At 35.5% G+C, this 26,117-nt stretch overlaps 1 protein-coding gene across 1 annotated transcript in view; it reads right to left on the bottom strand.

The window, feature by feature from the left end:
- DPY19L2 (dpy-19 like 2) overlaps window positions 1–26,117 on the bottom strand; it is a 97,071-nt gene that overhangs the window by 43,810 nt on the left and 27,144 nt on the right. The window contains exons 7-12 of the mRNA XM_040472275.1: window positions 24,879–24,936; window positions 23,125–23,216; window positions 21,900–21,999; window positions 7,945–8,022; window positions 7,035–7,121; window positions 357–416 (exon numbers count right to left, since the gene is read on the bottom strand). Of these exons, the coding sequence (XP_040328209.1) occupies window positions 357–416; window positions 7,035–7,121; window positions 7,945–8,022; window positions 21,900–21,999; window positions 23,125–23,216; window positions 24,879–24,936 (475 nt within the window). The remainder of the gene's footprint in view (window positions 1–356; window positions 417–7,034; window positions 7,122–7,944; window positions 8,023–21,899; window positions 22,000–23,124; window positions 23,217–24,878; window positions 24,937–26,117) is intronic.

Here is a 26,117-nt window from a genome sequence, read left to right as displayed (position 1 = left end):
AAAGAAAAACAGAAAGTAGGGGCAGGACTACAGGCTGAGTTATTTTGAAGAGAAGGTTAGTAAATTTAAAGGGAGAAACTCAAGGCAAAAAATTTTTTTTTACAAAGCAAGGCAGTAAGGGTATATATAGCAGGGTGAAAAGTAAAGGAAGGGAGGCGTGAGAGTGGTACTGAAATACATGAACTCGTTTCTGACAATGACTTGTAGATGTCACTAAGGACTATTTCTTGCCCCATATTACTAGGTATTTATAAGATTTATTGACTATAAGTCATTCGAGTTTTAAAGTATACTGCCTGTATTCAGTTTATAGAAATAAAAAGTTCGAAGAAATGGTAAAAAATGTTGAATCTTACCCAAAAGTTGAGCTCAGACACTCCCAATCTTTGAATTTGATTTCTCTTTAGAATTATCACCTAAAATGCACATGATATAAAATTAAACAATTAAATAAAATTGACATTTTATATGACTGATACATTTTAAAAATTACCCAGCCACCCCCTTCCATCTTGGCTATCACCAGTCATTTTCCTTCTTAATTGTTGATTTTTCAAAATTTGGACATGGCAGATTTCCTTTTAGTGACAGCTCAATGCTTTATGTACCAGCAAGTTGCTTCTAGAATCAAGTTAATTCCTCACTGAATTAGCTGTGATGCCTTGTGCAGGTTACTCCTCTGAGGGTGTGGGTTGTTTGTGGGAGGTGTGTCCATGCAAGGATATATGTTAAGTCGCCCAGCAAAATTAGTGGTCTAAAATAACATGAAAATCCTTCCTCCCCAAATTCCTAAATAAAATATTTTTAAATTTTTAAAAAATGGCTAACTGGGCATGCTTGGGTGGCTCAGTCATTTAAGCATCTGACTTTGGCTCAGGTCATGATCTCACGGTTTGTGAGTGTGAGCCTCGCATTAGGCTGTCTGCTGTCAGCACAGAGCCTGATTAGGATCCTCTGTCTTCTCTCTCTCTCTCCTTCTCCCCCATTTGCATGCTTTCTCTCACTCTTTCTCTCTCAAACAAACAGTTAAGAGGTACCTGGGGGTGGGAAGCACACAGTTGTGGAAAAACAGATGCTGTTAGAACTGGAAATTTATTTAGATGAAGGGGACTGGGGAGAAGTGCTCTAGAGTGACTGTGGGTGCTGGACGCCAGGCATTGTGCTGTGTGGGTTGAATATTGTAGTGGGATGAAATAAAAATAAAAACAAAATATTAAAAACATACCTAACTTAACTTATAAGAAAGAAAATGAATTTTCCAGATGCCAGAGAAAGCAGATGACTTTAAAAAACAAACATGTAAGAGAAAACTTAGGGTAGTCTTCAAGAAGGACTGCAGAATAAAGTTGCAACAATGGGCTTACATCAAAAGAAGAAAAGGGCCTGGGGCTATGGAAGGTAAGAAATTGGACTTGAGACATGTATAAAGCTGGGGTCCTCAAAAACCATACCCTTCAGTGTTATCAACTAAATGTTTATGTCCCCCACCAAATGCATGTGCTGAAACCCTAATCCTCACTCTGACGTAACAGATGAAACCTTTGGGAGGTAATTAGACCATGATGGCAGAGCCCTCATGAATGGGACTAGTGCTACTATTTTTTAAAAATTTTTTTACATTTATTTATTTTTGATAAACAGAGTGAGACAAAGTGTGAGCGGGGAAGGGGCAGAGAGAGAGGGAGACACAGAATCCGAAGCAGGCTCCAGGCTCCGAGCAAACGGTCAGCAAAGGGCCTGATGTGGGGCTTGAACCCACAAACTGTGAGATCATGACCTGAGCCGAAGTCAGACGCTCAACCAACTGAGCCACCCAGGTGCCCCGGGACTAGTGCTTTTATAAGAAGAGACATGGGAGAGATGTCTGTCTCTTGACCATATGAGAATATAGTGAAGGCATCTGTAAATCAAGAAGAGAGCCCTCACCAAGAAACAAATTGGCTGATATCTTGATCTTGGACTTCCTAGCCTCTAGAACTGTGAAAAATAAATTTCTGTCTATAGTATTTTTACTATAGCAACCCAAACTGACAAAGATACTCAAGGACTAGGAATACTCCTCCTGCCATTGCTACAAGCTCACAAGGTATTTGAGTTTGGGGTAGGAAGAAAAAGCTTCCTATAAGAAACCGAAATCTTAGGCCTGTGTGTTACTTAGATTTGGAGTAGGATTTTGCAGCATCTAGTTAGCTCAAGGTGAGCCAGGATTCCTGAGCTTCCAACAACGGAAAATATAAATGGACCAAATTATACGCTGCAACCTGTTTGTAAGTGCAAAATATAGGAAACAACCTAGATGCCCAGACATTGGACAGTATTTGAATTATCTACGGAACATACCCAGTGTAGTACTATGAAACTATATAAAGAATGAAGAAGATCTCTATGACATTATATGGAATTGTATCCAGGATAGGTTGTTGCATGATATATACAATAGGCTGAAAAACCAAAGTGAAGAAGACTATCTAAGTATTCTACCTTTCATGTAAGTAAGAGGAGATATGATAAATATATATATATATATATATATATAATATTTATTAGTGTAAAAAAGAAACAACAACTAAATGGGAAAACCAGAAAACCAATGAGATATCTTACAGGAAAGGCAGGACTAAGGTGAAAAGAAAACTGGAGAGAAAAGGTAGAGGGAATGAGAGGGAGTGACATTTTCTGAGTACAACTTTTTATATATTTCTTATTCTTAGAAACATGGTAATATTTCACCCCCAAAATAAAGTAAGTAATTAAAATCAATCAGGATGGAACTACTGCTTCTGGTCAAGTTGATATAACAGGAATCACACATACTCTCCCATCTGAAATAACTAAACTCAAGCAAAATAGATTATAAGAGACTACTGTGAACAGTTAGATAGTAACAAATTGATTACATAGAAGACACACATTCCTAGAAGCAAACAATCTACCAAGACAGAATCATACAGAAACAGAAACTCTAAGCATACCTATAATTAGTAAGAATATTGAACAAATAATCAAAAACCTCACAACAAAGAAAAAAATCAAAGACCAGATGGCTTTATTGATGAATCCTACCAAACATTTAAAGAAAAATTAATGTCAATTCTTCTCAAACTGTTTCAAAAACTGCAGAGGAGGGACACTTCCAAACATATTTCTTAAGGCCAGTATGACCCTGATACCAAAGCCAGGCAAGGACACTGAGAAAACTGACAGACCAATATCCCTGATGAACACAAATGGAAAAATTCTTAACAAGATACAAGCAAACCACATTTAACAGCACACATTAAGAGGACCATTCACCATGATTAAATGAGATCTTGCAATGCTAGGATGGTTAAACATATGCAATTCAGTTAATGTAACATGCTACATTAACAGAATGAGGGATTAAAAATCACAAGATCATCTCAATAGATGTAAGGAAAGCACTTGAAAAAAATTAGTGTCCTATCATGATAAAAACTCTCAACAAACTAGGAATAGAGGGAGATTACCTCAACACAATAAAGGCCATATTTGAAAATCCCACAGCTAACATCATACTGAATGGTGAAAAACTGTAAACTTTTACTTTAACATCAGGAAGAAGGCAAGGTTGCCAACTTTCACCATTTCTATTCAACATAGTACTGGAAGTCCTAGCTACAGCAATTAAGCAAGAAAAGGAAATAAAAGGCATAAAAAATTGGAAACGAAGATGTAAAACGATCTCTGTTTGCAGATGATGTGATTTTCTACATAGAAAACACACACACACACACACACACTTGGAATAAATAAATTCTGCAAAGAAGCACAACACACAATCAATATGCAAAAATATGTTTTGTATTTCTACACACTAAAAATGAAAACTCTGAAAAGGAAATTAAGAAAATAATCCCATTTGTAATTGTAATAGCCTCTGGAAAAAAGTATTAAGAATAAACTCAAACAGGTAAAAGACTTAATACACTGAAAACTACAAAACATTGCTGAAAGAAACTAAAGACACAAATTGAAAGATAGTATTTATCTTATTTCACAGAGCATGATGCCCCCAAAGTCCAACAATGTGGTTAAAAATGGCAGGGGGGCACCTGGGTGGCTCAGTCGGTTAAGTGTCCAACTCTTGATTTCAGCTCAGGACACGATCTCACATTAGGTCATGATCTTATGGGTTCACAAGATCAAGCCCCACAAGGGCTCTATGCTGAGAGCACAGAGCCTGCCTGGGATTCTCTCTCTCCTTCTCTGCCCCTCCCCTACATGTACACATTCTCTCTTTCTCTCAAAATAAATAAATATTTTTAAAAATGTCAGGAAAACCTTATATATTTACCTTTAGCTACTATTGCATGTGCCCTTCATTTGTGTAGAGCCAGACTGACATCTAATATATTATTTCTTCCATCTGAAGGACCCCCTTCAACATTTATTTTAGTGAAAATGTGCTGGTCATAAAGTCTTTGTGTTCATTTTGAAGGATATATTTGCTGGGTATATAATTACAAATTCCCAATGTTTTTTTTTTTAAGTATTTTATAAAGATGTTGCTTGACTATCTTACTGCTTGCATTATTTTTCTTATGAAAAATCTTTTGACATCCTTACCCTCTGTTCTTCTACATTTAATAGGTCTTATTTCTCTGGCTGTTCTTAAGATTTTCTCTTTATCACTAATTTTGAGCAATTTGATTATCATGTGCCTTATTTAGCTTTCTCTCAGTTTCTTGTACTGAGATTCAACAAGATTTTTCGTATCTCAGTTGGTAATTTTCATCAAATTGGAAAAGTTTTGGCCATTATTTCTTCAAATATTTTTCTACCTCCTCCCAACTTCCCTCATTTGGACATGTACTTTATTTTCCTATATGAACTGTAAGTGAGGGACTGATATATCACCATTTTGCAATCCCTATTTAATTAGTGGATCTGGTACTAAGCATTGATGGCTGCCGCCATAAAAAGAGAGGCACCAGATATTATGTGCCTCCTGCTAAAAAACCAATACTATGGACTTGCCAAAGGAATCAAATCTGAACCTGTCCAAGTTTTAGATCTAATTACTAATATACAGTTGACCCTGAAACAACACAGGTTTGAACTGCATGTGTCAACTTAAATTTTTTTGGTAAGTACAGTACAGTACTGTAAATGTATTCTCTCTTCCTATGATTTCCTTAATAACATTTTCTTTCCTCTAGAGCTTACTTTAAGAATACAGTACATAAGACACATAACATGCAAGATACATGTTAATTGACTACTTATCTTATCAGCAAGGCTTCCAGTCAACATTAGTTACCAGTAGTTAAGTTTTTGGGGAATCAAAATTATATGTGGATTTTTAATTGCATGGGGATTTAACATCCCTAGTCCTTGCACTGTTCAAGGATAAACTGTATTATAAATAAAGAAGGCAAAGGAAGATGTAAAATCACCCAATGAGGATTCAAAGAGCAAAACCTAGACCACAGCACCTTCCTGTGCTGCATTCAATGACCTGAATTCTTAACAAATAAATTTCTTGGAAACAAAACCAGGAAGATATATAGAAAAGCTGTAGGTAAAAATAGAAAATTAATTGATGAAACTATAAATGAAAGCTAGGAGTAATTACCATAATCAAGACAGCTATTCCTGCTTTAGAGCAGTGCAAGGGAGTTATAATTGGGCAGGACACACAGAGGGCTTCTAGAATGTTAGACAAGTTCTAATTTTGACTTGACGGCAGCTTAAGTTACTTTGTCAAATAACAGTTCATTAATCAGTATTTATCACTACTAGTCAGTACTAAGTACGTAAAACATTTGTTTTATGTAGTTTTCTACACGTGTGCTATATTTCAAAACAAAATGCTTTCATAAAAAGGGGTAGATGATTACAAGTACTTTACTTGTAAAGTAATACAAGTAAAAATACTTTTTTTTACAATATTTTACTTGTATATTTGACAATATTTTACAAGTATATTTTACAATTTTTTACTTGTATATTTTACAAGTAAAAATACTTTACTTGTAAAGTAATTTACTTGTCAGTAATACTGACAAAATTTGACAAGATGCTGAAAGGTTTTTGGGGAGAGAGAAAAAGTAGGGATTACTTATTTGGGGGGAAAAAGAGGCTGGGGACCAAAATATTAAAATATAGGGGAAATCCCAAGAGCCCATCTATGTACCATATGTGGAAAAGTGCCACATTTTGGTATTACTGTGGTTCATATCATTTCTAATCATTACAAAAAGAGAATACCCCCAATAACATTCCAGTGGAGGAAAACACTCCATGCTCTGGCTCATGAATATTAGAAGTGTGACTCTAAAGTAATAAAACGAATTTACTGAACCACCCTTCCAAATACATAATCCAAATGAGTGTTATCCCATGAAAGTAAGTCACATGCATTATTCTCATCATGTTGCCATTGCTTAAAACAGTCTGAAACTCCTCTTTCTAAACTGCCTTCAGAGATAAATTTTTTTCCAGAGATAATTTATGGTGCAAGAAAATCAGTCTAATTACTTTATTGTCACACCATATTTTGATCAAGATCTATATTACCCAAGATCTAATCACCCACCTTGTTCACAAGACTTTGGTCATTTCCAAAAATTAAATCCACCCTTGAAAGATGAAGATTTGCCACCATGGAGGATATTCAAAAGAATGTGCCACCATCTGTGTCTGTGTAGGCATTTCAGAGGAGTTCAAAAATGCTTTGGGCAACGGCAGTGTCACTGCAATAACTAGTGTACTAAACTGACATAGAAAGAAATAACTAATTTTTATCATAGATGGCATATTTTTAAAGTAAGTCTTATTAGCTTATGATTGTTTTTAAAATATTTACTTGGGCATTGCCTTAAAGAGGTAAATTTTGGATTGTATTCATTTTTCAAGGATAAGATAGACAGAAAGCATTATTTGAGAAACAGTTTTTCATGTGAGCAATAATTCGGAAAGGGCACTATTTATTCTCCTAAGCTTATATCACATGGGTAAACCTACTATTTGACAGGTAAAAACAAATCTTCAGGAGCTTAGCAAACACTTACCCATGTCATTAACAAAGATGATGAATAATAAGAAGATAAATACATTAGATTTCCAAACATCAACACAAAACAAAGGAGAACTGAAATCTGAAAATTGAGGAAAAGAAACATCTGTTTTATTGTGACTAGATAAACAGCATGATGCATACTTTGTCTACAGGCATAGTCACTTCTAATACAAATGTTATATGCATAAATAAGATTGATAAATACATAAGTAGATCTTGGTCAAATGATAATAGAATTTCAACACACTGATAGGTTTTAAGTATTTTCAACACCATAAATTATATACAGGAGAATTTCATTTTATTTCTCTATTTGCTACTTGCTATAAAGAAAACAGAAAAAACACTATTGTTTCTATTGATTCAATGATGGAATAATATAGTAAGAAAGACTATAGTAAGAATATAGAAAGAATATAGTAAGAAAGTAAGTATTAATTTTCTAATCTTATTTTTGTTGGACTACTTGAAGATTTCCATAACTAACAAGGCCATATTTTATTTTCTTAGCTGAAGTATATACATATATGTATTTAGAAAGTAAGATTTTAAAAATGCAAAAACATAAAATTTACAGGGTCATATTAATGCAAAGTGCTAAAAATCTCAGAACTCAGGGAGAAAAGGCAGTTTCAAAAGTAATGATAATAATAAATAAGACATTAAAAATGTTTAAAGTTTCACAGAACATAAAATATCTATAGTCTAGTTGATAGAGTGTAACCTATCTGATGTTATAGATGTAGATATATAATAGTATAATCTTTCCTTCTGGATAATATCAACATCATATACATTAAATACTACTTGGAGGAGGTACCCCCATAAAATAGAGTCAGTTCTGTTTTATCAACCCTGAAATCTTATTTTAATATTTGACTTATAAATGTTAAAAATATTACCATGTTCATATAAATGATCTTCTGAAATTTGTTTGGCTCAATGTACCCCACAACATACATGGGAAATAATGAAGCTATCTGAAATAAAAATAGCAAAAAAGCAAAAGTGAAACCAAGCAGAAAACAAACACTTCACTACCTATAAGTAAATATAAGAGTTTATTTCCAATAATGATAATCAAAATAATTTGAACCAACATTATCATTAAGAACTAGAATAGCTAGAAAAAATATTTCAAAACCTGTATGAAAGCCACACATCATTAACAAAGCAAAAAAGAATTAGGAAGTTAAAACTAGAGAAGAGATGGAAACCTAGTGAGGAGTGTGACATTTTGGGTTGTTTTTATCCCAGACGTAGCTGCCAATTCCAACAGAAGCAGATTCTAATAGAGGTAGTTAAAAGATCTCAATGGACTCAGTACTCAGGGGACACAAAGAACGAGATCCTCACTAAGTCCCCAAGCTTTGCTTTGGGATATAAGAGAGAAGCAGAAGTCAAGCAGCCCTCAGAAAGATGGAAGTCCACCTTTGAACCAGCTCATTCTCTCATTGTATGAGGGTGACTGAAGATTGGTAGTGCCTTTATCTGCCTAGTGAACAAATTTCAATCTTCTCTGGAAGAAGTTAATATCAACCTAGTCCCAAAGTAACTCTGTGATTGTTCATGTACAATATCCAATACCACATCAAAACCAACCAGATATAGGAGATATCTATTATCACTAGGATAACAGAAACAGATATATAAAGAATCTACTTTATGGGTCAGTAAACTTTTTACGTAAAAAGCAGCTAGTAAATGTGTTATGCTTTGTGGGCCATGTACAGTCTCTGTTGTATATTCTTCGTCTATTTTTTTTTCTTTAATGACACTTTAAAAATGTAAAAACCACTCAGCTTGTAAACTACTCAAAAACATGTCTGGCATCATCAGAAATAGATTTTCTTTTTGATATGTGGAAGGAAATAACAGATAAAATTGAGACTTCCTGGGGTGCATGGGTGGCTCACTTGGTTAAGCATCTGACTTAAAAGCTCAGGTCAGGATCTCACAGTTTGTGGGTTAGAGCCCCACATCGGCTCTGTGCTGACAGCATGGAGGCTGCTTGGGATTCTCTCTCTCTGCTCCTCTCCCACTCGTGCTCTCTCTCTCTCTCTCTCTCTCTCTCTCTCTCAAAATAAATAAACTTTAAAAATTTTTCAAATTTCCAAGAGAGTTCTGAAAGCCATAATACAAATTGAAATATATAAATTTATTACATAAATATGTAAATAAATTTATTACATAAATATTACATAAATTTATGTGTAATATAAATATTAGAATAATCAATATTAAGAAAGATGGATTTATTTATTTTTTTTAACATTTTTATTTATTTTTGAGACAGGGAGAGACAGAGCATGAACAGGGGAGGGTCAGAGAGAGGGAGACACAGAATCTGAAACAGGCTCCAGGCTCTGAGCTGTCAGCACAGAGCCTGACGCGGGGCTCGAACTCATGGACTGCGAGATCATGACCTGAGCCGAAGTCGGCCGCTCAACCAACTGAGCCACACAGGTGCCCCAAGAAAGATGGATTTAAAAGCAGGTTAAATACAACCAAAGAAGTGATAAATTCGAAGGTAGGTCAGAAGAAAACATTTACAAAAAAGAATGACAAAGGGATGAAAAATATATGAAAGAATATAATAGATACAGAACATACAGTGTAAAGGTCTAATATATTCTACTTTATATCTCAGAAGAGGATATAGGAATGAAATAAAAACTATATTTAAAGAGATTATATCGGAGAAGTTCCAAACATTTACAGAAAAAAATCAAGCATCAATTTATAAAGTATTACAAATCCCCAACAAGGGATAAATTAAAACAAACAAAAACTTGACCACACTTGGCATATCATGGTCAAAACTGCTCGAAACGAAGGCAAAGAGAAAAATTCTTTAAAAATCTGGACACTAACTGACTTTAAGACTTACTATAAAGTTGCAGTAATCAAGACAGCATGATATTGGAAAAATAACAAATTAATCAATGCAATAAAATAGAAAGCCCAGAGACAGATCTATGCAATTATAGGCAACTGAAGCTTGACAAAGAAGCAAAGATAATTCAGTAGGGAAATGATAGTCTTGTCAACAAATGGGGCTGGAAGACTTGGACGTCCATGCACACACAAAAAAATGAACCTAGACCTAGACCTTACATCTCTCCAAAAAAATTAACTCAAAATGGATATTAGGGGGGGTGCCTGGGTGGCTCAGTCGGTTAAGGGTCCAACTTCGGCTCAGGTCATGATCTCACGGTTTTTGAGTTTCAGCCCTGCATTGGGCTCTGTGCTGACAGCTCAGAGCCTGGATCCTGCTTCAGATTCTGTGTCTCCCTCTCTCTACCCCTCCCCTGCTCACACTCTGTCTCTGTCTCACAATAAATAAACATTAAAAAAAAAAAATGGATCTTAGGCCTAAATTTAAAATGCAGACTATAAAACATCAAAAGGATAACATAAGGAGAAAATCTAGGTGACTTTATTTGAGAATGAGTTTTTAGACATAAAACCAAAAGCATGACCCATGAAAAAAATTCATAAATTGAACATTCTTAAAATTAAAAACCTCAGTTCTGCAAAGACACCATTAAGAAAATTAAAAAACAAGGAAGAGACTGTGACAAAATCTTTGCAAAACCCATGTTGATAAAAGTCTGGTATGCAAAATATATTTAGAACTCTTAAAATTCAGAAATAAGAAAACCCAATTTATTTTTTGTTTTAATTTTTTTTTTAACGTTTATCTATTTTTGAGAGAGACACAGAATCCAAAGCAGACTCCAGGCTCTGAGCTGTCAGCACAGAGCCCAATATGGGGCTCGAACTCAAGGGACCGTGAGATCATGATCTGACTTGAAGTCGGGACACTCAACTGACTGAGCCACCCAGGCGCCCCAGAGAACAACCCAGTTTAAAAATGGGCAAAAGATCCAAACAATTACCTTATCAAATAATATATACAGATGGCAAATAAGCACATATAAAAATGGTAACTGTAAATTAAAGCAATAAGACATACTGCTACGCACCTATAAGAATGGCTGAAATCCAAAAACCTGATAAAACTGGCAATTTCTTACAAACCTAAACATAGTCTTACAATACAATCCACCAATCACACTCCTGAGTATGTACCCAATTGTGTTACATTCTTATATGCATACAAAATTCACACAAATGTTTCTAGAATCACCCAAGACTGGAAGCAACCACAATGTCCTTCAAAAGGTGAATGGATAAACAAACTGTGTAAATCTGTACAATGAAATATCATTCAGCAGTATAAAAAAAATGAGCTATCCAGTCATGAAAAGACATGGAGAAACTTAAATGCATATTGCTAAGTGAAAGGAGCTAGGGTGAAAAGGCAACATGCTCTATGATTCCAACTACTTGACATTTTATTTTGGTTATACTTTATTCAATTAAAGATTGCAGAACTCTACTGCAAAGTACAGTATTACCATTGCTTATATTTTAGAGGATGGTATTCACAGTCATTATTATGACTGAGCCCAGGAATTCTTTAGTTTGGGCCTTTGAACAGAAAAGTACCATGCAATTTAACACTCAGTAGTAAAGAGGTTAGGAGTTCATTGTATGTACAATTTCAAAAAAAATTGTAAACACAGAAACAATGAGTAATTCATTCAACAGTGCCAAGGAGATGTTTGTGTTAAACAAAACTGAAGATGGTAATACTTTCAAGTACTAAACAATTTACCTGAATACAGTTTTCCAGTGCTTTGTCATACCTTAGCTACTTAGAGCTTCAAATACAAGTTTGTTTGTTTTTTTTAGAGACAATCCTATAAATTTAAATCCTATCAATGGATACTAGAGTACCAATGCTATCTCCACCCTAAAGGTACTTACTTGGTGGTGTGGAAAAAAAGGCAAGGATACAAATAGCTCAGCAAACCTCTTTTCAACACATTATCAAGTGCCTCATAAAACAGAAGGCGACCATCAAAACTCACAGTTCAAGAATGCATAAATTATTACAAGTTTATTCTATAAATCAACTGTCCAGAATTTGGGAGTTTGAGGCTAATATCTTACTGTCAAACCCTTTGTCATTTCTTGTTCTCTCAGCCTAAATACCTTACTACCCACCTCCTCCCCCAGAAGAGATAAGACAGGTGGAATGTAGTTCCAAGCAATATACCAGGTAATGGATAATCAGAACTTAACTAGACTTAAGAATTTTACCCTTTTTATTATGGTTAGAATCTCTACTAAGGAACCCCCTATTTTTTCCAGATTTATTAAGATGTAACTAACTCACAACATTATGTAAGTTTAAGGTGTATAACATGTTGATTTGACATACCTATATATTATAACAGGATTAGCATTTCAGTGTTAGCTAATATCTCCCTCCATTATGTCACCAAATTCCCATGTCATTTTTGTAGTAAGAACATTTAAGATCTACTCTCCTGGCAACTTTCAAGTATATAAAACAATATTGTTAATTGTAATCACTCTACTGTGTATTAGATCTCCCCAATTCATTCATCTTCCAATTGCAAGTTTGTGTTCTTTGAACAATATCTCCCTATCTCCCACCCCCACATACTGGTAACCACCATTCAACTCTACTAGCTTGGCTGTTTTTGTTTCCACATATAAATGGTATCATACAGTATTTGTTGTTCTCTGCCTGACATATCTCACTTAGCACAAGGCCCTCAAGGTCCATCTATGTTGGCACAAATGGCAGGATTTTCTTCTTTCTCATAGCAGAATATTCCACTGTGTGTGTGTGTGTGTGTGTGTGTGTATCCCATCTTCTTTATCCATTCATGTGTTGAAAGTCACTTAGGTTGTTTCCACAACTTGGCTATTGTGAATAATGCTGTAACAAACATGGAAATTTAAATATCTCTTGGATAATCTCTTTTCATTTCCTTTGGATATACACCTAGAAATGGAATTGCTGGATCATATAATAGCTCTATTTTTAATTACATGGAGAGCCTCCAAACTCTTCCATAGCGGTTGCACCAATTTAAATTTACACCAACAGAGCATAAGCATTCACTCCATTTCTACTACATCCTCTCCAACACTAATTATCTCTTATCTTTTTATGTTCATCTCTTATCAGATGTATAGACAAGTAACATTGCATCAAACTAAAAAGCTTCTGCACAGCAAAGGAAACAATCAACAAAGTAAAAAGGCAATCTATAGAATGGGAGAAAATATTTGCAGACCATATATCTGATAAAAGGTTAATATCCAAAATACTTATTACTAAACAAAACCTCCTAATACTCTAGGGAAAAACTAATAATGCTATTAAAAAATGGGCAAAGGCTTGAACAGGTATTTACCCAAAGATATGCAAATGGATAATATATATACAAAAAAATGCTCAATGTCACTAATTATCAGTGAAATACAAATGAAAACCACAATGGTATGTTATCTCACACCCATTAGGATGGTTATTATCAACAACCAGGCAACAAGTATTAATGAGGATACGGAAAAAAGGGAACTCTTTCACACAGTTCACACAGTTGATACATATGCAAAATTGTATGGCTGCTATGGAAAACTGTATGAAGGTTCCTCAACAAATAAAAAATAGAATTATCATATAATCCAGCAATCACACTTCTAGGTATTTATCTTAAAGAATTGAAAACAGGGAGGAGCCAAGATGGCAGAACAGCATGGAAGTTTTTTGTATGTCTCGCATCCATGAGACACAGCCAGAACAACACTAAACCATCCTCACACCTAGAAAACTGACTGGAGGAATTCAGCAGGTAAATGGCGTAGAGAAGTGAACTTAGGGAGCAAGAAGGTGCAGGGAGGAGGGTGCTTTTGTGAGCGGAGAGAGGATGGAGACTGGGGTGGGGGAGTGGGGGGCGGGGAAGTATATGGGAAAAGTACCCCTCCCCAAAAGCAGCTGGAGAGAAAGTGGAAAATTGGAAATAGCCGCAGGGACTAAACTAAAAAGAGAGAAAGGAGAAAGGAGAAGGTTTAAATTCCATTAAGACTGTAAACAAGGGGAGTGCAAAGTCTGCAACTCCACAGCTCAATACTGGCAGTGCTCTGGTGGGAAGGGCGAATCCCCAGGAACTGAGTGGGGTCCAGGAGGTTCCCAGACCACACGGGGAAAAGCGGTTCCACTGCTGGAAGGACATTTGGTGGAGACTGTTGAAGCCACCTGGTCCCAGCAGACCCCAGAAAACCACATTCGCTGGTGCTGGAACAAGGTCATTAAGGGTGAAGCCTGGTGCCAGATGTGTGGTGTGATTTTCCATAATCCCTGAAATGCTGCCTGCTACACTATCTCATGAACTTTTTTCTGGGGCAGGCTGGCACCTGGCCGCAGCCTCAGGGCATTGGCAGCAGCAGGGTCCTGCAAGCGTTCCTGGGTGCAGCTGGCATTCGGCCATTGCTCGGTGAGACCCTCTTGCAAAGGGTTGGAGACTTCAACACCCCACTCACAGCAGTGGGCAGATCATCTAATCAAAAAAGGAAAATATGGTTTTGAATGACACACTGGACCAGGTGGACTTAACAGATATATTCAGAACATTCCATCCTAACGCAACAGAATATACATTCTTCTCCAATGCCCATGTAACGTTCTCCAGAATAGACCATATACTGGGACACAGATCAGCCCTAAGTAAGTACAAAAAGATTGAGATCATACCGTGCATATTTTCAGACCACAATGCTATGAAACTCGAAATCAACCACAAAAAAAATTTGGAAAGGTAACAAATACTTGGAGACTGAAGAACATCCTACTACAGAATGAATGGGCAAACCAAGAAGTTAAACATGAAATTAAAAAGTATATGGAAGCGAATGAAAATGATAACACTACAACCCAAAACCTCTGGCATGTAGCAAAGGCAGTCATAAGAGGAAAGTATATAGCAATCCAGGCCTTCCTAAAGAAGGAAGAAAGATCTCAGATACACAACCTAATCTTATGCCTTAAGGAGCTCGAAAAAGAACAGCAAATAAGACCCAAAACCAGCAGAAGACAGGAAATAATAAAGATTAGAGCAGAAATTAATGCTATCGAAACCAAGAAAACAGAACAGATTAATGAAACTAGAAGCTGGTTCTTTGAAAGAATTAACAAAATTGACAAACCACTAGCCAGTTTGATCAAAAAGAAAAAGGACCCAAATAAATAAAATCAAGAAAGAAAGTGGACAGATCACAACCAACACAACAGAAATAAACACAATAATAAGAGAAGATTATGAGCAATTATAGGCCAATAAAATGGGAAATCTGGAAGAAATGGACAAATTCCTAGAAACATATTCACTACCAAAACTGAAACAGGAAGAAATAGAAAATTTGAACATACCCATAACCAGTAAGGAAATCGAATTAGTAATCAAAAATCTCCCAAAAAACGAGAGTCCAGGGCCAGATGGCTTTCCAGGGGAATTCTATCTACCAAACATTTAAGGAAGAATTAACACCTATTCTCTTGAAGCTGTTCCAACAAATAGAAATGGAAGGAAAACTTCCAAACTCTTTCTATGAAGCCAGCATTACCTTGATTACAAAACCAGACAGAGACCACACTAAAAAGGAGAACTATAGACCAATTTCCCTGATGAACATGGATGCAAAAATCCTCAATAATATATTAGCCAACCAGATCCAACAATACATTAAAAAAATTATTCACCATGACTAAGTGGGATTTATACCTGGGATGCAGGGCTGGTTCAATATCTGCAAAACAATTAATGTGATTCATCACATCAATAAAAGAAAGGACAAGAACCATATGATCCTCTCAATAAATGCAGAGAAAGCACTGGACAAAATACAGCATCCTTTCTTGATAAAAACCCTCAAGAAAGTAGGGACAGAAGGATAAGGTCAGGAACAAGATAGGGATGTCCACTCTTGCCACTGTTATTCAACATAGTATTGGAAGTCTTAGCCTCTGCAATCAGACAACACAAAGAAGTAAAAGGCATCCAAATCAGCCAGGAGGAGGTCAAACTTTCACTCTTTGCAGATGACATGATACTCTATATGGAAAATCCAAAAGATTCCACCAAAAACTGCTATAATTGATTCATGAATTCAGCAAAGTTGCAGGATATAAAATCAATGCACAGAAATCAGTTGCATTCCTATACACCAATAATGAAGTGAGAGAAAGAGAAATCAAGGAATCGATCCCATTTACAGTTGCACCAAAACCCATAAAATACCTAGGAATAAATCTAACCAAGGAGATAAAAAAATCTATACATTGAAAACTACAGAAAGCTTATGAAAGAAATTGAAGAAGACACCAAAAAATGGAAAAAGATTCCATGCTCCTGGATAGGAAGAACAAATATTGTTAAAATGTCGATACAATCCAAAGCAATCTACATATTCGATGCAATCCCTATCAAAATAATACCAGCATTCTTCACAGAGCTAGAACAAAGAATCCTAAAATTTGTATGAAACCAGAAAAGACCCCGAATAGCCAAAGCAATCTTGAAAAAGAAAACCAAAGCAGGAGGCATCATAATCCCAGACTTCAAGCTCTACTACAAAACTGTAATCATCAAGACAGTATGTTACTGGCATAAGAACAGACACTCAGATCAATGGAATAGAATAGAGAACCCAGAAATGGACCCACAAACATATGGCTAACTAATTTTTGACAAAGCAGAAAAGAATATCCAAGACAGTCTCTTCAGCAAGTGGTGCTGGGAAAACTGGACAGCGACATGCAGAAGAATGAACCTGGACTACTTTCTTACACCATACACAAAAATAAACTCAAAATGGTGAAAGACCTAAATGTAAGACAGGAAGCCATCAAAATCCTCGAGGAGAAAGCAAGCAAAAACCTCTTTGATCTTGGCTGCAGCAACTTCTTACTCAACACGCCTCCGGAGGCAAGGGAAACAAAAGCAAAATTGAACTACTGGGACCTCATCAAAATAAAAAGCTTCTGCACAGCAAAGGAAACAATCAGCAAAACTAAAAGGCAACCAACAGAATGGGAAGATATTTGCAAATGACATATCAGATAAAGGGTTAGTATCCAAAATCTATAAAGAACTTACCAAACTCAACACCCAAAAAACAAAAAATCCAGTGAAGAAATAGGCAAAAGATATGAACAGACACTTCTCCAAAGAAGACATCCAGCTGGCCAACTGACACATGAAAAAATGCTCAACATCACTCATCATCAGGGAAATACAAATCAAAACCACAAGGAGGTATCACCTTACACCTGTCAGAATGGCTAACATGAACAACTCAGGCAACAACAGATGTTGGCGAGGATGTGGAGAAAGAGGATCTCTTTTGCATTGTTGGTGGGAATGCAAGCTGGGGCAGCCATTCTGGAAAACAGTATGGAGGTTCCTCAAAAAACTAAAAAAAACCCTACCTTACGACCCAGCAATTGAACTACTAGGCATTTATCCACGGGATACAGGGGTGCTGTTTCAAAGGGGCACATGCACCCCCATGTGTATAGCAGCACTGTCAACAATAGCCAAAGTATGGAAGGAGCCCAAATGTCCATCGATGGATGAATGGATAAAGAAGGTGTGGTATATATATATACAATGAAGTATTACTCGGCAATGAAAAAGAATGAAATCTTGCCACGTGCAACTACGTGGATGGAACTGGAGGGTATTATGCTAAGTGAAATTAGTCAGAGAAAGAAAAAAATCATATGACTTCACTCATATGAGGACTTTAAGAGACAAAACAGATGAACATAAGGGAAGGGAAACAAAAGTAATATAAAAACAGGGAGGGGGACAAAACAGAAGAGACTCATAAATATGGAGAACAAACTGAGGGTTCCTGGAGGGGGTGTGGGAGGGGGGATAGGCTAAATGGGTAAGGGGTGCTAAGGAATCTACTCCTGAAATCATTGTTGCACTATATGCTAATTTGGATGCAAATTAAAAAAAATAAGAAATAAAACAAGATAAAAACAAAAACAAACAAAAAAGTATTGAAAACATAATCTTGAAGAGATACGAGCACTCCCGTGCTCACTGTAGCACTATTCATAATATCCTAAATGTGGAAATAACCTAAATGACAATCAATGGATAAATGGATTAAAAATGTGTCATACACATAAAATGGAATATCATAAGTCTTAAAAAAGATGTAAATCCTGTAATATGGCACAATATGAATGAGGATAATTCATAATTTCATTATGCTAAGTGAAATAAGCTAGTCATAGAAGGTCAAATACTGCATGATTCCACTTATATGAGGTATTTAGAATAGACAGACCCATGGAAGCAAAGAATAGAATAGTGATAGCCAGAGGCTAGGTGGGGGGGGGGGGGGGGGGGGAAGAAATGGAAAGTTGCTAATCAATGCATATAAAGTTTCAGTTATGACATATCAATAAACTCTAGAGATCTGTACAACACTGAGCCTATAGATAACAATACTGTATTCTATCTACACTTAACAAATTTGTGAGGATGGGATATCTTATGTTAAGTGTTCTTACCACACACAGATGCACTTAAAATTTTTTAAGACACAGGGGTGCCTGGGTGGCTCAGTCAGTTAAGCGTCTGACTTCGGCTCAGGTCATGATCTCATGACATGTGAGTTCTGTGATGACACCTCAGAGCTTGGAGCCTGCTTTGGATTCTGTGTCTCCCTCTCCCTCTTCCTCTCCCCCACTTGTGCTCTGTCTCTGTCTCTCTCTCAAAACTAAACATTAAAAAATTTATTTTTTTTAACTTTTTTTAAATTTATTTTTGAGACAGAGAGAGACAGAGCATGAACGAGGCAGGGGCAGAGAGAGAGGGAGACACAGAATCGGAAGCAGGCTCCAGGCTCCGAGCCATCAGCCCAGAGCCCGACGCGGGGCTCGAACTCACGGACCGTGAGATCGTGACCTGAGCTGAAGTCGGACGCTTAACCGACTGAGCCACCCAGGCACCCCTAAACATTAAAAAATTAAAAAAAAAATAATTTGAAGGCACATTACATAAAAATAAAAGGAATATTATGCTAAGTGAAATAAGTCATACAGAGAAAGACAGATACCATATGTTTTCACTCTTATGTGGATCCTGAGAAACTTAACAGAAGTCCAGGGGGGAGGGGAAGGAAAAAAAAAAAAAAAGGTTAGAGAGGGAGAGAGCCAAAGCATAAGAGACTCTTAAAAACTGAGAACAAACTGAGGGTAGATGGGGGGTGGAAGGGAGGGGAGGGTGGGTAATGGGTATTGAGGAGGGCACCTTTTGGGGATGAGCACTGGGTGTTGTATGGAAACCAATTTGAAACAAATTTGATATTAAAAAAATAAAAACTAAAAGGAATATTTAACAACTGTGCATATCATAATATTACATCAACATATTTAAAGAATAGATATTGATTGACTGTTAAGGTAGATTTTAACACATTCCCCCTCTAGTAACTGAAATAAGCAAACAAAAATATTAGATAACAAAAAAAATTGAATACCATAATTAAGAAACTTTGCCTAGGGGCGCCTGGGTGGCGCAGTCGGTTAAGCGTCCGACTTCAGCCAGGTCACGATCTTGCGGTCCGTGAGTTCGAGCCCCGCGTCGGGCTCTGGGCTGATGGCTCGGAGCCTGGAGCCTGTTTCTGATCCCGTGTCTCCCTCTCTCTCTGCCCCTCCCCCGTTCATGCTCTGTCTCTCTCTGTCCCAAAAATAAATAAACGTTGAAAAAAAAAATAAAAAAAAAGAAACTTTGCCTAATTAACATATGTAGAACTATATACCTAACAAATATAAAATACCCAATCTTTTAAAATGCATCAAAAATAGAAAATACCTGGAATAAATCTAATGAAAGATCTGTAAGGTCTCTAAAAATCTATGTAACATTATTAAGGAAAATTAACCAAGAACTAGTTAAGTGGATATATATCATGTTTTGCGGTCAGAAAACACAAGATTTTAAAGATTTTTTTTTTTTTTTTTTTTTTTTTTACTGAAATGAAACTTCTTCAAAATGAAAAGGAAAGGAATAGGTATGGAACCTCCTGAAATTTCATCTAAATATGGGGGGGAGAAACAAGTCTAGAATGAAGGTTTTAAGAGGCAGTAGGAGAAAAAATGCAGTTGCTTTCTGCCGGTCTCCTTTTGAGTCCAGCTCATTTAATATGATACAGTGGTTAAAAGGAAGTTCATAAATTCACCTTGTGAGGAAAATTAATCTTGACACTAATTATGAAAAATGTGTCATATAGGTACTTATATAGAAAAGCAATTAGATAATAGAGTACACTCAATTAATTACAGTTTCACAAAAGGTACAGAAATGTTCTTCAAATGCATATTTCTTTTATTACTGCTGCATGAAAGCTGAAGGCGTTTTAGCAAGGAAGTAAGATAATATAGCCAAGTGTGCAGCCTTCAACAGAGAAGAGTTCAAAGGCCTTAGACATGCAACAAAAATGAACTGGAAAATGCTGGAGCTTTGCAGTTGGATAGACTTGATTTGAATTTAATCTTTGAGCCTCTTTTTATCTATAATACCCATCTGACTGGACTCCTTGAGGATTAAATGATAAACTGTGAAACTGAAATCTGGCATATGTTAGTCTCCCTTTCTTTCCTCTCAGAGACCAGTATCATTAGGATATACAAGTCTGGACCACACTTACTAAGTATCACAAATAAGCTGTGGCTAAGAGAAACACTGAAGGGGCGAAAATTCTGCTCAGTTGCTGAAATGTTGCTGTTTGAATTTCTGGTTGAAAAGAGAGCCCTCTCATTAGATACAAGCAACAGAGTCAACATTCTGTTGTGAAAATGTAGACAACGGGCTTCTTTTCTTGCCCCCAGACAAAGGTTTCATCATGATTCTGCAGACACTGGACTTAAAGTGAGTAGGTGGCAACACACTGTACACTTTAAACTTATAAATTATTGCTCATCAGTTGTATCTCAATAATGAAAGAAAAAAGAAAAGAAAGAAAGAAAAGCCTAGCACATCTTTTGAATGGATCAAAAATCATTAAAGCGATATCAAAATTACCCAAACAGCTACTTAAGCAGTCTCATCAGCACCAGTGGATTAATACATGTGCTTGCGAGGAAGTGAGGCACATTAGAAATCTATGCTGGCACGTGCACAAAGTGGAAACCACAGATTCTCTGTGTTACAACCTGGAAGGGCCAACTCTAAGGAAGTAAAGCACAGAGAATACTTTAAACATGTAGCACCAATTAAGCTGAGATTATCATTTCATTCCTTGTAGATAATGGGCAGCACCAGTCTTCTTGGTACAATTTCTTATCGGCAATAGAGAACGTTATTATTATCAGTGCTAGTTAGTTAGGTAGAAAGGAGCTCTGATGGAAAATTTGGGTATCATGAAATTTCATCAAAATTGACCTTTTACTCTCTGCTTTTCCAGCTCAGTTTCTTGCCGTTAGTTACTTAATGGCAGGACATGGCCTCAAATTCACTCAAATAATACCATGATTGAAGCTCTGAGAAGCGCTGTCCAGTACGATTCTGCTCTTCAGACAAAACAGCCAACAGTAAACTAGATTAGAAGCAGATACCCCCTACCATGAAGAATAGGATTGGCCCTTACCATGTTGGGTAGCTTGGCATCCAAAATGATTCCTAAGATAAAAGGAAAATCTACAGGCAAATTTATAGAGATCATCTCAAAAATAAACAAGAAAAATTGTGACTTAAATAGGAAAAGGTCTTTTGCATGTTGATCATTAATATCTGCCTAACTAAACCAATACATTAATAGAATGTAGAACTATAAGTATTCCATATTTTAAAAAACTATTAGAGCAGTAACATCATGACATTTTAAAACTTCTATAAAAGCAACCAAGTACATCTTGCATTCAACTTAAATTAGTTTGAAATCATCTTACCTGAGTAAAAAGTATAAACTGAGCAAACTGCCAGGGAAGCATAAAAGCAACATTGGAAAGACAGAGTGCAATAAAATGCCTTCTACTATTGTTCGAGGTCCTAAATAGAGAGAATTAATACCAGTAAGTTTTACCATTAAAGTTAAGCCTATCACTAAACAGAAAAGCTAACTGCAAAATGATGAAATCTAATGACTCCTTACCTTTGATCTAAGGCAACAAAATATAGTCAAATTTAAAAACTCATTAAAAAGAACTCAAAATACCTGTTATAAAAATGCTTAGTACAAAACAATCTAAATTAGCAGTTTAAATACTGTATCTAGTTTACCAGTAAATAAAATAAACATAAAAGTTTATTTTCCTTTCACTGTGCATGACATAAGAAATTTAATACTCCAGCAATGTGGTCAGAAAACAGAACATGAACTGACCCTGCATAGCTCAAGATACTTAGCCTATATTAGCAGCAACAGTTTTATATACCACCATTTTTATATTTCAAAAAGCAATGGAGGAAAAGTGTACAAGGTGGTGAAGTAATAAATTAACAATGAGAAAAATTTAAAGAAAAAAATTAAAATGATGTCTTAAAGAGAATTGTGGAATGCAGTTATAAACTACTGCACACTGAAGTTTTAAATTGTCCAGTCTGCAATTATGAAATATCAGTAACCAGCACCTTTTACCACAGATAGTGTTAGTATCTTTTAGAATATGAAAAAGAAATGTACAACATTTTGTGTAAATCATAAAATTGTAGCCGTTCTTTTTTATAAAAGGTATACTGGATTTTGATAAATCCTTACACTATGTTATATAAATTTTCAAAAGCAAAACTTTAAATGTTCATATTGTTTTGTTATATTATCACAAAATATATTCACTAAGTACTCAGTTATATTTACCAAACAAAAATGACTCTTGGCTAAAGTACAGAGTGTATAATACATGCACTCACGGGTATAATCCTAATGTTGTAGTTTAAAAATATAAAAAGAAACCATCTCTCTAGGAATTTAGATTACCAAAAATCTGTAGTCTAGACTCAAGTGGAAAGCAATTATTTGCGTAATTTTAGATTATTTTCTCAACTAGATACTCAATTTAATTTTAAAGTAACTAAAAAAGAAAACTAAATTCGACAATTATAACTTAATAAGTTGAAGCATATTTTAAGAAAGCTTACATAATTTATTTGGATTTGTTTATAAACAAAAATTACCTGAGAATCAAAGTTAAAATGCACATCTGAAGTACAAGAAATGGATATGAGAAACTTTCCCGGAGAGGTGGTGTCCACATTACACGGGTAGCCTGAAATCAATGAAATGTTTACTTTGCTTTATGTTCCATTACAGTAAACATTATTAATCTAAAAATCATGGGTAGGCTGGTTTTAATACTTTTAATACCAGACTCATTGATTTCTGAATAGCTGGGATAGCTTCTCAGTTTTTGGAGTTCACTTAATGGGCATACAGGCATTAGGTAGAGAGCCATTGACTAGCAAGTCCAGAAGCAAGTGAAAGATGTATCATGCCAAATATAAGAAAACCTGAAGGACAAACAAGATGACAGGCATAGGAGTGGTGAGGATTCTGGGACTGACAACCAGATCCACATTCTAGCTCTGCACTAATGATCCTGGCATCCCAGGGCTGTGGCCCAGAAAAATATTTAACCAAACGTCACCTAGGGCATGCACAAGCACCAAGAGAGTTTACACATAACAAGTTTAATGAGTACAGACACACAGTACAAATAATTAAGATGGTCTCTGAATCTGTGAAATATACCTTTAAAAGAGTTAACTGCAAATTTCAAAAAACAACTGGGAGTATTTTTAAATCACTAATGTGATGCATAAATGAAAGTATTAACATTTTGTACAGGCTTTAAAACTAATCATTTCTAAGACACGAGTGAGAATATTATAAAAGTTCTATGTCAAGAATTCTAAAATTCTAGAGAAAATCATAACTCTTATAAACTCTTATTACTCCTATTCTAAGAAACCAAAACTATAAACTTTGGAAGATTAATTATGGTATGTTTAAGAAAGTTTGGCATACTCAAAGAAAAGTTCTTGCCTTTATATTAACACCTGGCGAATGACAATGTATTCGTTTAAGTTTATACATTTAAGATATTTATGTATAATTTTTATGATTCCCTTGTCTAACTAGTTTTCTAAAATTCACCAAGTGTTTGCCTTTCCCAGTAGTAACAGAAACTTCAATCCTATGTAACCCATGCCAAAACATATTACATATTTTGCTTCCAAAAGCTAGCAGTCATATTCTCTCACTTTTCACTGCCACATCCTCAGCATCGAACAGAATCTGGCATAGGTCATGTACTCAGTATTTTGTTGAATGAATCTATCATACTCTAAATAAGTTTCTATGAGCTCTTTGTAGGTAGACTATAACCCATTGGACTGAGTTAGTAAATTTCTATTTTGAATTCAGCATTTTGTGTAACTGAAAAAGGCAGCCTGATGTAATAACAGAAACAAGGTATTAGAGCAAGACAGATGGAGAATGGGAAACCCAGCTTCACCAGGTACTGACTGTGAAATCTTGCATAAGTAACAACCAGCCTAAATTACAATTTCACATCTTCCACCGTGAGGAGAACAGCTACCTTCCAAAAAAGTGTGGTATGAGTAAATGAGATATTTATCAATGCCTGAACTCAACAAGTACAGTATTTGCTTTTTCAACAAAATAGAGTATTTGCTTTTTCTACAAAATGTAGGTATACTAAAAACCAAGCAAGATACTTCACATCATGAACTCTAATTATGTAAAAATGTGGATTAACATGATTAAAATAACAACTTACAACATAAGGTTCTTTAAAATATTGCGAAGTCCTAAGTAACATGCAATTATATATTGTTTTGATGAATGTATTTCCTTGTTCCTAAACAGCCCCTTCTATTTCTTAAAAATTATTTTTTAGAAAACAAACCTCTCCGTGGTTGAAAAAGTAGCATAATACTGTAATTAGACCTCCAAGTTGAGTCCCACTGTTAAAAAAAGAGTATACGTTCATAATTCATGCAAAATATAGTGAGTTTCTCACAAAATTATCTCTTACAATTTAAAGTCATATTTAAGACACCACAGTACTGAACCATATAAAATGATAGTAACGATTTCAAAAGTACCCATGTAGTTAATATTTTAATCTTGAGTGTACAAGCATACAAAGTATACATATAAAGAAATCAGAATTTTATAATTTATTGTATTTAAAATATTTTCTAAACAAAATACATGTGAACATAAAAGTTTTCTACAGGCCAGCATTTCAAAGTCTATATTGCATTCTTTGAATTTTCTCAATGGAGGCCAGGTTTTGTTTTTGAAATTGGATTTCAGTGACTGGGAGATGAAGACAAGAGCCCAAAAGTGTCACTTAGCAGTAACTCTGAACTATCTAAACTACTACAAACATTCTTTTGTTGAGTCCCAAAGAAACAGCAGTGCAAAATGCAAAACTTAGATCCCAGATGGCTGATAGTCATCAAAGATTATGAACCGTTTCTTAAAGTTGCCTTTTCTTTGTACATTGTCATCACTGTATCCATGGCTTCACACTTGGAAGACAGTATCACATGAATGACTGAAGAACTAATGAAATGAGCTCAAAACAATAAGCAGAGGAAAGCTAATAGGAAGTGATTTACCATCAACAGATTTTCATGAAAGAAAATTCAAAGAATGCCTTTGAAAAGAAAGAAATTGCGAGGAGGAACCTGTGAGAGGCAGAAGACTGTAGCATACAGAAAGTAGGACCATGTGGATATAAATGTGAGCAAGATTCAACAACACAAATGGCGATAACAGTGACTGCTATGGAGGGGAAATAGTAGCACTAAACTACGATAATAATTGTAAGATATGAGGGGCTGCTTTGAAGCAAAGTGTCCTCAAATTCCGTGTATTGTAAGAAGGGGAAATATCTCAATTAATTTTAGACTTGATAAAGTCAGATAAGCATGTTAATGTTTTATTATTAACCACCAAAAGAACAGAAATGGAAGAGCTACATTCCAAGTTACTGCCAATGGCGAGGGTAGCCAGGGTAAGAAATATAAATTTACCCCTGCTTCCTATTTCTTTGTTTCTCATATGCCATTGTTTCTGCTCTCATCACAATATTGGTGATGCTATATATATATATATATATATATATATATATATA

Source organism: Herpailurus yagouaroundi, unplaced genomic scaffold (assembly GCF_014898765.1).
Source record: "Herpailurus yagouaroundi ecotype Mexico unplaced genomic scaffold, PumYag 100, whole genome shotgun sequence".
NCBI lineage: Eukaryota > Metazoa > Chordata > Mammalia > Carnivora > Felidae > Herpailurus > Herpailurus yagouaroundi.
Note: the sequence above shows the minus strand (reverse complement) of the source record. Positions and strands in the feature narration are given on the sequence as shown.